At 33.5% G+C, this 13,879-nt stretch overlaps 2 protein-coding genes across 3 annotated transcripts in view; one reads left to right on the top strand and one right to left on the bottom strand.

Annotated features, from left to right (window-relative positions):
• Positions 1 to 13,879, bottom strand: part of FAM227B (family with sequence similarity 227 member B) — a 273,911-nt gene that overhangs the window by 91,141 nt on the left and 168,891 nt on the right. The gene's annotated exons all lie outside the window — the stretch shown is intronic.
• The window catches only part of FGF7 (fibroblast growth factor 7), a 63,796-nt gene continuing 52,035 nt past the window's right edge, over positions 2,119 to 13,879 (top strand). The window contains exons 1-2 of the mRNA XM_017543880.2: positions 2,119 to 3,377; positions 3,969 to 4,520. Of these exons, the coding sequence (XP_017399369.1) occupies positions 4,235 to 4,520 (286 nt within the window). The 5' untranslated portion in view covers positions 2,119 to 3,377; positions 3,969 to 4,234. The remainder of the gene's footprint in view (positions 3,378 to 3,968; positions 4,521 to 13,879) is intronic.

Below are 13,879 nucleotides of genomic sequence, written 5' to 3'. Positions count from 1 at the left end.
TTTATACACATACAAGTATGTATTCAGTTTGCCTGTATAAGCATAAGGAAACTCTAAAAAGATACACAAAAAAACTAATAAAAACAATTATCTATATTTTGGGGAAGAAAGAAAACTCAGATGATATGTAACAGAATAAGATGTAAGAATGCAAAGTAATGAAAATATTTAATGATGTTCCCTTCTACTGATATTATACATGATTCTGAATGAGGCAGAGTTTTAAAATTAATTATCAAAACATAAAATTCATGAAACAAAAGTTACTTTCTCTCATTTACCTTTACATGGATAAAGAATATAACGGAGATTGTTTAAGCAAAGTTAGGTGGCTGATTATTACTTTAACGACTGCCTGCTTTCACAATACTTACTGAAATTGATTCTCTCTATTCATTTAATATATTCTATCCAAATAAACTATCCCAGTATTAGCCATTGTTTCCTTTTGAAGAATTACCCGTGCGAACCTTTATTTGCAAAGCACATTTTAAAAAGCCAATATTTAGGAATAGATGCAATAATCTTTTGTTTAAAAAATTTAAAACTCATGAGATGTAGGTATTTCCAATTAATTCTTTTTTTTTTGAGATGTTAACTTTTCCAAGTTAATTCTTTTTTTTTTTTTGAGATGGAGTCTCACTCTGTTGTCCAGGCTGGGGTACAGAGGGACGATCTTGGCTCACTGCAACCTCCACCTTCTGGGTTGAAGTGATTCTCCTGCTTCAGCCCCTTGAGAAGATGAAATTACAGGCACTCACCACTACTCCCAGCTAACTTTTGTATTTTTAGTAGAGATGGGGTTTCACCATGTTGGCCAAGCTGGTCTCAAACTCCTGACCTTAAGTGATCCATCTGCCTTGGCCTCCCAAAATGCTGGGATTACAGGCATGAGCCACTGTGCCAGGCCAGTAAATTCTTTCAAGCCAGCAATGGTGTGTTAAAAAAGAAAATTCCATCTACAAATAACAAAAGAAAGACAATGGTTCAAAGTATTTCTGTGCTTAGTTTATCACTATAGGTCCATTAAAACAAGAGCAACAAATGGTTGTCAATGTATAACTTTAACAAATCCGGAGGGTTACCCCATCTAGAGATACCTAAAGTTATTCGCAGTTCCTGGAGAATTCCTTTTGAAGCATAAGCATAGCAAAGGCACAGTGAAATCTAAGTTTGGTTCTCCATTATAGCTGTGGTCCTAATGAATTGTGGGCCCATCTGAATTAATTATCTTCCAACAAGAGAAATAATAATCAAAGAATTTAAACCACTGATACAGTTCCCTTACTGAGATCCCATTAATATTACTGGGATCATATTTCCAATTAGAGTGTAATAGCATCTAATGTACTTTAAGTGCATAGATCACAGTTTTATTCTTTTGTTTTCATTTTACAGTTAATCCTATATAGCAGATATTAAGGAGGCACTAAGCACTCTTTTCTAACAAACTACCCATTTCTTTTATTTAAGTATTCAGCATTCAGTTAGCAAACCACCACTTTCTTTGGCTTCTAACTTACTGATTTCTTGGTTTAAAATCCAGGGGGTCAGTATGGAACAAATGGATTTAGTAGCTCTTGAATATCTCTACACTGTAAACTTACTATTGCTAACTTTTATTTCTTCAGAAGCAATATCCAAGTCCTAGGAATTCCGACCCTGCTCATTATTGTTACCTCCCAAACTAGTGAAGTGTGATTCAGAATATAATAACATCATATTTTCTTTCCTCCTTCTCTTTCTCTTTTTAGAGGATATATGACAGAATATTTTCAGCCTTCTAGCTTTCAAAAGATACAATTATCAAAGAGTCTGTCCTCCTCTGCTTTAATAAACGTAGAACATTCAACACATTTGGTATATAAAGAGTAACTGGGTACATCTGAAACATTCTGTGCTCTTGATTCTGTTTCCTAAAGGCACACATACAAAGAGAAATCACATAAACTATATAACCAACCCAGTTGAGTAGATTTAATTTCCTTTTCCTATTTGGTCTACATGCACCACCTGGTGGTAAAGTAGTGCATTTCAAGTACACACACACACACACACACACACACACACACACACACACACACACAGAGAGGTGTGTGTGTGTGAGAGAGAGAGACAGAGAGAGAGAGAGAGAGAGAGAGAGAGAGAAGGGGTATATAAAATGAAAAAGATATTTTAATATACTTCCTCAATACTGATTTAGACAGACAACACAATTATTCTACAAGCACTACCTCATACATACTAGAACAAGAAGTAAAGGAGAGAACTCATGCTGGAAAGTAAAATAGCTTTCTTTTATTTACCTTAGCAATTCCATCTCTAAATTAACATGTACATTCCAATGTTCTTATGAAGGCAAAAATCAAACATTGATAACCAAAGTGAAACCATTTCCTCATTTTTAATTTTTAAGAATAATAGTTTTTTAAAGTAGGTGTTTTTTAAATATTAAATATTATATTTAAATATTTAAATATAATATTCTTATATTAATAGTGAGTAAAAGTCACAGATCACAGAATTATAAAACTATGAAGCATCATAGAGTCATTAGACTAATACACCAATTTTTTACAAATGTAGCAGCTGAGACTCTGGAACAACAACTCAGGTAAGAACCTAGATCTTCTCACTTTCAGCCTAGGAATATGACATAAAAATTGTACTCATATTCATATTCAGTGAATTGTCTTTGTATGATGTGGTAATACTTAACTTATCTACACAGTGCTTTAAGGCACTCATATGTTAGTTAATACATATTAGTTTTGTTCTAACATTCTGAGCACAAAGAAGTAACTGAAGAAATGCATGCATCATAATAAAGCTATGGAAAAGATTTTCCAAGTATCAAAAAAACCCTATATATATGTTCAAAGGAATAATTTTCAAAGTATAATACAACTGCTATATTGCAGAGAAGGTTTAAAAAATTCCCTTTCTCCTTCTAACTCCTTCATACTAGAGATCTGTTTCTACAAAGTAGGTACCCACTTGTAGATTTAAGCATAAGCATGTTCATAGCTCCCTCTCATGACCATTCAGTATTATACAAGCCTCCTTTTATTCTCGCTTTGTATTCAACAGCTCACTGGCTAAGTTTTAATTGCTTCCAATGAGGTCAGCAAAGGTATTTATCGAAAAGCCCTGAATAAAAGACTCCACACACATACACATACACACACACAAGCACACACGCATTCACACACAGAGAGAAAATCCTCCTGCCTGTTGATTTATGGAAACAATTATGATTCTTCTGGAGAATTTTTCAGCTGAGAAATAGTTTGTAGCTACAATAGAAAGGCTCAAGTTGCATAAGGCAGACAACAGACATGGAATTCTTATATATCCAGCTGTTATCAACAAAACAAGTAAGTTACTGTTATTTGTCTTTAAAAACAATGCTAAATGTTTTCTAAAAGTTTGTCTCTTTCTCTGATTTTAGTACTGAGCAGGAAAGTAAAGTTACAAGATTTTTGAGCCATGTAAATATCTATAGTAATTATGCTGTAGAACATAAAGATAAGATTGAAGTTCTCCAGAGCAATCTTGACATTTAACTTGAAAAACCTGGGCAGTTCAGGAGAAAATAATTGATTAACCACAAATGTAAAAGCATATAATAAAGAAGTCTAGGGAGAAAGCACTTATACTTTGTTAGTAGTAATTATAAAAGCTTAATTAAAAAAATAGTTCTAAGTGCAGTATGTTTCTCACAAAATAGCAATTGGAATGAATGGTACAGTCATACTGTTTTATCTTTACTTATGCATAAATTTTATAAATCTACACATAAAGTGGTAAAGATTTTGACATCCTCTGGGAAGCCTGTTTTAAATGTATCTTCAAAGTATAACCTATACTGTATATTATACTACTTCTCACCCACTAAAATTTATACGTACAATTTTTTATCTTCCTCTCTCCTCCCCTCCCTATTCTTAATCTCTCATTGCAAACAGAAGTCAAGTAGCAAACAGCGTCACAGCCACTGAACTGACTACGAACTGTTTTTATAAGAATATATCAACAGAGTTATTAAGGAAGAATCCTGTATAGTTATCAGTAACTAAAAGGATAAGGCTAACAATTTGGAAAGAGCAACTACTTTTTCTTAAATCAATCTACAATTCATAGATAGGAAGAGGTCAATGACCTAGGAGTAACAATCAACTCAAGATTTAATTTTCATTATGTTATTCATGAACACCCGGAGCACTACACTATAATGCACAAATGGATACTGACATGGATCCTGCCAACTTTGCTCTACAGATCATGCTTTCACATTATCTGTCTAGTGGGTACTATATCTTTAGCTTGCAATGACATGACTCCAGAGCAAATGGCTACAAATGTGAACTGTTCCAGCCCTGAGCGACACACAAGAAGTTATGATTACATGGAAGGAGGGGATATAAGAGTGAGAAGACTCTTCTGTCGAACACAGTGGTATCTGAGGATTGATAAAAGAGGCAAAGTAAAAGGGACCCAAGAGATGAAGAACAATTACAGTAAGTAATTTTATTTTAAGTACTGCTTATGACCTTGGTAATCTGTTAATGGATCAATCTTCAGGTGATGTGTTTTCTCAGCTTTTTTTTTACTTCTTGTAAAAAAAATTAAATAAAATGTCATCTAATTTCTCTAAATTGAACTAAGCTTCTAAAAATATCTCTTGGAACAGGGCAAATCTACTTATATTATAGTTGGACCTGATAATCCAGGCCAATTTGAAAACATATACTCCTTGTACTCAAAATGCTCATAAGTTAAGCAAAATGTAAATAATATTATTCACACCAAAATGTGACTTAATACTGTCTAGCAAAACTCATTAGAAGGTCTAATTTAGAACTTTATAAATTATCACTAAAAGCTACTTATCACTAAAGAGTAGGAAATTTATTTTTATTAATTTGATTTTCTTTGGAATAATATTTTCATGATGTAAAATAGTTAATGTGTGCTAAGAAATGCATTCTTTGCAATTGCATATAATGACAAAATAGAACGGAATCTGTGGTACCCCTATTCATTTAAGTTGTAATGAATTTGTATTATAGATTAATTATCAGCTTAGGCAGAAGCAGATTCCTCCTAACATTTTCTTTAGTGAAATCTTCTATGACATAAAAGTTCTATGTTACCTTAAGAAAAATGTAAATGTGAGGGAGGAAAAAAAGTGAGCTGAAAGAGATGTTAATTCCATGAGTTTCAATTTAAAAGCCTTATATTTTTCCCAGGAATCAGTTGTTCTTATGTTGAAATATCAGGGTTGTGTTTTTCATTTAATGATTATGATTAATAACCAACTTCAGTAGTATTAAATTTAATGGAATAAAATACATATCTCAACACATAAATTAAGAATTTAAAATGCTTAGCAAAAATAAATTTTGTTTACATTACTAGAACTCAGACAACATTGTTATTAATATATCATTTTATATTAATTGTGTTAAAGTCATTTGAAGAAGAATGCATTGGGATACTGGTGTAAACGTGCAAATCACAGTGCTAGGCTTGCAGCAATTACTTCAAACTTTTGATGCCTGTTTACTGAATGACTTTTAGGGTTCCACACTAATCAACCAATAAATGGGAATTTCAGAGAATTATGTTTCCAATATGAAAATGAGAGGACCTTCTTTTTAACCATAATTGATATAGAATGTTAAGGCCATTTTAATGAATTGACAGCTATGATTTTATTATTATTATTCATCATTATTACTGAGATTCATAAAGGTATCATGTTAGTCCTGGAAAATCATTCTGATTATACTAAAGTTTATCTAAGGAATGACTATTTGGAGAAATTTTTTTTGATATCTACTTCTATATGAGCAACAGAATTTGGCCTATAATCAATTTATTTAAAAGTTACGCAGATTTATCATGGATAATAAAACCTGGTGGAGAGGACAGAGCCCAGGTAAAAATTATGACACATGGGTCAAATTCCTGTCGGTGAATGATTTGCGGACAATTTCTTAGTTTTTCTGACACTGAATTTTTTTCATCCGTAAAATACGGGATAGGTACAGATGATTTCCAAGATACATTCCAGTTCTTATATTCTATTTTAAACCACAGAATATATTTCATAAATATAAAGAAAACTAAATAGCCATTGTATAATTATCTCAAGCAATGAATGAGATGAAAGTGGTAGGATGAATCATTACAACTAATTTCAAATTGTAGTAACAAGGTTACCAAACCCAAGCACTGTGGGATTCTACATTCTGACTAGTTCCTTTTCAATTCTTTTACCAAGTAATGAAAAAATAAAAAAGTAGATGTAAAAGCCAGTGAAACTGAATGGTATGTATAATTATTTAGGATCAACAATATCTCCAATTGGAGTTCATTCATATATGTAAATTTTATTTTGTTTGTATTAAGATTTCTTGAAACAATGAAACTCAAGTAGTAGACATACATAAAATGCTAAAATTATTTTATAGTTTGAAACACAATTTAGTGCTAACTTTGAGTAACACTAAAGCCAATTTTGTAAACCATCTCCTCTAACACTAATTCCATAGGACAGCAGAACAAAAGAAAGAAAGTTGCCCTATGTTGTTATAAATTAGGATGTCATAATACCAATGTACTAAAAAGACAAGATATACAATGTGTAAATAATTTTCACTTCTATAAGCTTTTCTATAGGCTATATATATAATATACTTCCTTAATACTGTGAATTATCCTGGAAAGAGAAACTTTCATCAGAATCCTTTAAGCAAACTCTAAAATTATTGTCAAGTTTTGTGGCTATCTTACTGAAGAAGAAGTCAGTAAGATTCCTCGAAAGTTAAAAAGAGTATAAGGCACTTTTTATTTTTCTATAGGCAGTCCTTAGGTACAGAGGGAAATGCTACAGTGAAGAATATACAGAAAATAACATGTTAGAAGAAAATTCTGATAGTCATTTCCTATTATTTGAAGGGTAGCCTTACAATAATAATTTTAAGAATGAATGCTCATAACTAAATGTGCTAAGTGACATGTGAAGTTGAAGCTGCTATATTAGGAGATCCAGGTACAAAGAAAATGCTCAGAATTTGTTTAAAATAACAAGAATAGAAGCTTAAAATTATAAAAATGAAAGATTGTTTACATTCATCAATCATTGAATGAATGAACAAATAAATGAACAAAAGAATGTTTCCTTCCTATTTTCATTAAAATGAGAGTAAAATGTAACTGGATTGCCTACTAGAATGAAATGCAGCAGGATTCAGAAAGTCGTGAAGATCAGAATCAAACTTAGAATTTCATTTTCAATGTTTTGATGCCTTAAATTTTTTCAACAGGTTGTTAATCACCTTTCTTTGAAGGTCTTTTAAGTTGGTATAGATTTTAATGTCGTGGAAAATAAAGTTTTACATGAAAAATAAGACGTCAGCTATGGAAAATATAATTGTTCTTTTGATTACCATAAGAAAGTCTCCAATCTTTTCTCATGACTGTTTTTTGAATGAAAGAGAACTGACCTGAGAATGTCAATCAATAGGTTTCAGAAGACTATTCACTTCACTAGCAGAAGCACAGCTTTCACACAAGAATGTGGTATTTAACTAGGAAATATGGATTGGAGCTAGCAGGAGAAGTAAAATATACAGATGTATAATTCTGCTTTTAGAACGTTTTGGGCTGGGGCAAATGGATGGAGGGCATGGAAAAATAAAAGGGAGTGATGGGGAAGTGGATGTGACTGTTCATTTCTCATAGCTTTAGAGAATTTTTAAAAATTACTTACGGTATCCTGGATTGTGAAGTTGTTACTTCCTTTAGTCCCATCTTAATTGCTGTGTTTTTTTTGTGAAAAATTTTAGATTAGAATGAATACATTGCAGGAAGAGTACACCAAGGAACCCAATGGAAATAAGACTTGTATCAGTAGACATATAAACAAGAACTATGAAGATGGGGGAATTCATGAGAGGCCAAGCAATACTGGACCACATTTCTAACTCTAGAGGGGACAGAAGTTGTTACTAGAGAACTGGTCACAAGGATTGTGTACTACTGTTACCCAGGAGGTAGAAAGTCTCTCCTCTTTACTTGGGTCTCTGGTGGCTTCACATTTAGCCTAACAGTAGGTTTCCAGGTGATGAACTGGTACCTAATCTTAACAAACATAATAATAATAAAAGAATAAAATGTCCCTCCAAAGTGCACATTCAAAATGCAGTAAATATTTATTTTCTCTGTGGAAGAAGAGCATTGAGAACGTCATAAAAGGACGAAATGAATGGTCAGTACTTCCCCTTTGTTGTCAGACCTCTCCCTGTGGGGACAAGACCAGAGGGTGAATTTAGGTAACTGTTGAACTAGGCAGTCCAACAGCAGACAGAGACTATCATTCTGCACCTAGCAGAAATAACACTGCTGTTTAAGCTGAGTATTGAGGTGCCGAGTGAGAGATAGCAGCAGTGCACTGGGCACTGAGTGACTGCCTTGGGAAACAGATGTGGAAGACAAAACCTAATCCCTTAGGATAATTTCTTGCTTTTGGAATCCAATTGCTAAAAAGTTGTGCTCTTCCCAATAATAGTCAATATCATCTACTCCTTTAAAGAAGAACTCCTTGTCGTAAATTGCCTCACTTGGTTATAATTAAGCATTGTTACTTCCATAGCTAGAAAAGGATTAGTCATTCTGAAAACTGGCCAATGATTTGGCAATATTCTCTTTTGGACTGTTAGACTGTGATGGGATATGGCCTAACGATTGGCAAAAAGCAAATAAACACAGCGTTGCTGAATTTGACTTTGGACACAAAAGCTTCAGCGACTCATTTGTCAACAATTCTTTGGATAGGCTCCTACTTAACAATACTGTCTGTTAGAAGCTAGCAAATACACACATCGCCTCTGAATATGGAGATGGTAAATTTGCTTATATTCTAAACAGTTCTTAGCAAGTTATCTAAAAAACAGTAATTCACATTATCAGAATAAAAAATAACAATGTAAGGACAATCCCTGCCTGTAAAAAATAGATAATAAGGAACATATCTATGGAGTTGAACCAAAATCCTAGAAATTTTAGACAAGGTAGAATCTTGTAGAACTGGCGACCTGCATTCCCTTAAGTAACTTGTTAGGGCTTTAAATTATGGAGAATAGATAAATTGCTGGGGAGCAGATTTGGAAATATTAGCTTTCTTTAATTAGTTTTTAATTTTATAATTTTTTTTCCTGGCCATCACATGTGCCTGGCACTTATGAAGTGCCAGTAAGTTCATTCATTGCCATGAATGCATATTTTATCATCTCTTATCTCTTTTGTAAATCCTCATCTAGACTGACCCTATGACTTAGCTGTACAAAAACTCTTTAGCCTATAGTTTTAGATCATTCAGAGACTCAACTGAATTACAGAGAATGCAAGAAGTCAGCTCTTAGATATTGAAGAAGTTGCCTTTTCTAGATTTTTTCATTTCTCAACCTTGGCTAAATATTACAGTCAGCTGGGGAACTTTAAAAAAAAACCTGATGCCAGATTCCACCCACACACACACAAAAATTCATTAAATTGATCTGAGGTACAGTCTGGGCATTAGGAATTTTAAAAGCTCCCCAGATAATTCTGACATGCTGCCAAGGATGAGAACCACTGGACTAAAGGGATCACATTAGATTACTGGCGAATTAAGTCAGAATCTCACAAAGGCAGGAAGGACCAGGCATTAGTATTTGTTAAAGTTCTCCAATGATTCTAAAGTGCAGCTAAGGTTGTGAACTACTGCTTATGGAGACCACGAATTCTAATTCAGCCTGGACCACCTCAGGTGTCTTCAGAATGGAATCTGTAGAGGGGTTCAAAGTTAACTTGAACCCTAGGGGATTTTGAAATAGGCTTGGTTAGGCATAAATCTCTGAATTATGCACTGAGAGGGTTCTTTAGGGCTCATCTGACCTATCTGACAAATTTCAATGGCTCCAACATCTGATGAACTTGCCTGGAAATGCATGTGATGACAGCTCTGTAGCTACTATGTTAAGAAGACTGCTTTGGTGAATGAGTTAGCTGCAGGGAAGAACAGGTTTTGTGCCACAGTCTCACAATGACAGGCAGGTCTGAATGCCTTCTGACACTTTAAAGTGGTGCTACATTAGGGTACTTGAAGTACAGGCATCAATGTTAACTTACTCTGCACTTAAATGAGCCACCTTATGACTATGAACTCAGATGCTCCCAGATTAGGATCTTACCTTTCATGGCCACCTCACAAAGTTCAAAGGGAGAGATTTAAGGAGACAACCTCCAGACTAGAAAACCCAAGGGAAGGTAACCACAATTCTAGAGGGTTGGCTTAATCTGCTTTGTGTTGCCATAAGAGAATACTGAAGACTGGATAATTTATAAAGAAAAGAAATTTATTCTTCACAGTTCTGGGGGCTGAGAAGTCCAATATCAAGGTATTGGCATCTGGCAAGGGCCTGCTTACTGTGTCATTCTATGGTGGAAGGTAGAAGGGCAAGAACATATGAGAGTAAGAGAGTATGAGACAGACAGGGCTGAACTCATTTTCTGTAACAACCCACTTCTGAAATTCATGAGGTTGAAGCCCTCACAGCTTAATCACCTTTTAATGGTCCTATTTCTTAATACCATCACAATGGCAATTAAATTTCAATATGAGTTTTGGAGAGGACATTCAAACCAAAGCAAGGATCTATCCAGATCAGAGAAAGGACATAAAGCTAGAGGACTGTTCTTTTTTTAAGACTGGAATGATGCACAACACTAAGGCAAAGCTTTTTTTATTTTCTAAGGATCGTAGCCTTCTTCCTTTGTATCAAACAATTTTTGGTAGCACAGTAACTTCCCTAACTACTGGAATACAATACTCTTCCACTTAAAAATTTTATATATATCACATACAATAGTGTACACTTAAGTAATATGAAGAAAAATGACTCATTAAATGAAATAGATTTCAATGTAAACTCTTTTACTAAACAATATCTAATCTTTTTACCCCTCAAATATGCTGTAAATGAAAATCCTCTGCCTTTCACATCATTTGGAAAACCATGCTAAACAGTCACTGAATATTAAATTGCTTTTGGACCAAGTTTTACATCTGCATTTGAGATTATAACTGAGCACATCCTTAGTAGAGAAGTCATATCAAATTCACTAACAAAAATGTCATTAAAGTTCCTTAACTATGTGTATGAATGGGTTTGTGTAGTAATACATAAAGAAAGTGATTAAGATGGGGAGTGAGAGAGGAGAATTATCCAGTACCCGTGCCCAGGTAAAACCCTGTCTTTAGGCAGGCAACATCATTCTCAGAGGAAAAAAAAATTGATGTATACTGAGGAGAACTGGCTCTAGAGATTCTCCATCTGCTTAGTTAACTTCCCTCCAGAAGAAAGTAATCTCTTCTACTGGAGTGGTTATGAGTACTTGCTAGAGTCATTAAGTAGTGTCCATCTATAAATAAATAGGAAGAAAATATCTTTTTGAACAGGAGGAAAAAGAGCAAAACAGAAAAGGAAAAAAACTTTATATAAAAATTAATGGATTTTAAATCTTCTGTAAACTTAAAATAAAGCAAAGGTTTCTCATAAAATATAGCTCCACTAATTTTCTTGATGCACTTAAAGAATGAGGATAGTGGAATGATAGGAGAGTAGAGGGAGAAACAAAACCACTAAAATGCTGGTGGTTGAATTTAACTAGAAATTGAAATAATAATTTCAGATAGTAATCAGAGGAGTTGAAATGAGAGATTATTACAGGTATTACTCAAATAGGAGGTTTGATTTTGTGCCTAAAACTATAACAATCTTTGCTTATTTATCAGGATTATTCTGAAGCTTAATTTATTTTTAAGATTAATATAAGAGAAATAAGACACATTTCAATATCCTCAAATACCACATTTATCATATTCTATTGTAATATTTCCCATTTTATCTGCCTATTTGAACTTAAGATGTAACTGTAGGTAATGCTAAGAAAATTTGAGACCAAATTCAGAATAAACAGGGCTTGCAGAATTTTCTTAAGGTGGTATTTCCAAACTGTATTTCTTTATAACACTAGTGTCCCTGATATATTAGTGCTATTTCCTGCAGCATGGCTTCTGTAATTAACCCACTGAGTAATATCAGATTAAACAAAATTGAACAATTTTTTTCAGCAGAATTTCTCTGAGTCTATACTATACCTATGTGAATTTTAAAAACTCTAAGAAAAGAATACACATGATTTCTCAAACTTATTTGACAACATAACACTTCTCTCCCTCACTTCCATTCCCAGTTCCTGGTTTGGTTAGAACATTTAAATTTTATTAAATTTCATATTGAGAGTTATTGTCTAAGGCTCTATCTTCGATGCTGCCGAGAACTAAACAAAGTCACCACTAAGTTGTTTGAACCAAATAAAAAAAGCTATACAACTGACCTGAACCAATGTTTTAATAATGACCAACCAAGCACGTAGGCCAAAGTCAGGAGATTATATGTGATTTCAGATTATTAGAGTAGTATTTTGTATATAAATACCAGATGGAAATCCAGGGATTTACAGTATAATTTAAGCCTAATTTAAAATACTTTCTGAGTTCTGTGCAGATTTATAGGACCACCCTGCTGTAACAAGAAATGATGCCTAATAGCTATTACTTGGGCAACCTACAAACTGACCAAAAACATTTCTTATGCCATCACCTAAAACTGCTTTAGGATCCTAACATGATAAAAAAAATCCTTACTATATGTTCCTACAACAGTAAACTTTTACTTTTCAAAAAAGTAGTTGAGCAAAAGTTGTTGCTATTTCAATTATTTCAATAAAGAAATAAATTTTATTTACTGGATAAAATATATTTAGAAATTTAATATAACCTGATGAAAGGGCTATAAATTTAATGAACTAATCTCCATATCCCTTGAAGAAGTCAGTTATTTGAGATTTTAAATTCACAGCCAGTAATGGTCTTATTCTCTTCCTGTGCTCCAATTGCTTTTCTATCTGTGTAAAGCACATATGCCTTGTCTTATAGTTTTTTCTGTTTGCATTTGGCACTGTCACTAAAATGTCAGTTCTGGGAAGACAAGTACCATATCCCACTTTTTATTTTTTTAAATCTTCCAATAGTAGAAGCAGCAGCACTTAGCCCTATGTAAGAGGTGAAAGGGTGAAAGAAGGAAGATTGGTGATCACTCAGTATATTTATCATTTAATTTATTACACATTTAAAATTAGTTGTAAATAAGAAATAGGTTACTAAATTATCATGAAAATTTAATGTGGGCAAGAGTTAAAAGCCTTGCTGAAATAAAACAGAAATACACCTCACATCCCTCTCACTTCCATCATCAAAAAAAAAACTGGCCTCCAGAACCAATTTAACTTAGGTCTTTCTAAGTGATTTCAAGGAACTAGTGAAAAATTTGGTTTATTGTAGAGGCCAACTATATAAGCAGGCACAGTTACCACTGGTGACACTGGAAGGTTCATTGGCAGGGGATAGCGAAGACCAATTCTAAAAGAGCTGAGGCCCTCCATGACAATCATTCTTGTTTCTACCTGACTGCCAACAAATCCATGCGTGTCAAAAATAGGAAAAAATTAGTAATTCCCAGTTGATATTGGTTTAAGGAATATCTGCACTAAGAAGAGACAACAAGAGAAAAAGTCTTTGCTAATTAAATAAGCTATGCTAGAAAACAAGCAGTGAACTAATAATTTTGAGACAGGGGTCTGCCTACTAATATTGATCCTGGAGTTGGTGATCAGCATTGAAGGGAGGAGAGGGCACATGTATAGGAAGAGAGAACTGAAAGCAGTCCAGAAAGTTGGTGAATCCACTCTCAATTTGTTTTAGTTA

This window comes from Cebus imitator, unplaced genomic scaffold (assembly GCF_001604975.1).
Source record: "Cebus imitator isolate Cc_AM_T3 unplaced genomic scaffold, Cebus_imitator-1.0 Scaffold9, whole genome shotgun sequence".
NCBI classification, from domain to species: domain Eukaryota; kingdom Metazoa; phylum Chordata; class Mammalia; order Primates; family Cebidae; genus Cebus; species Cebus imitator.
This window is presented reverse-complemented; position numbering and strand designations above follow the sequence as displayed.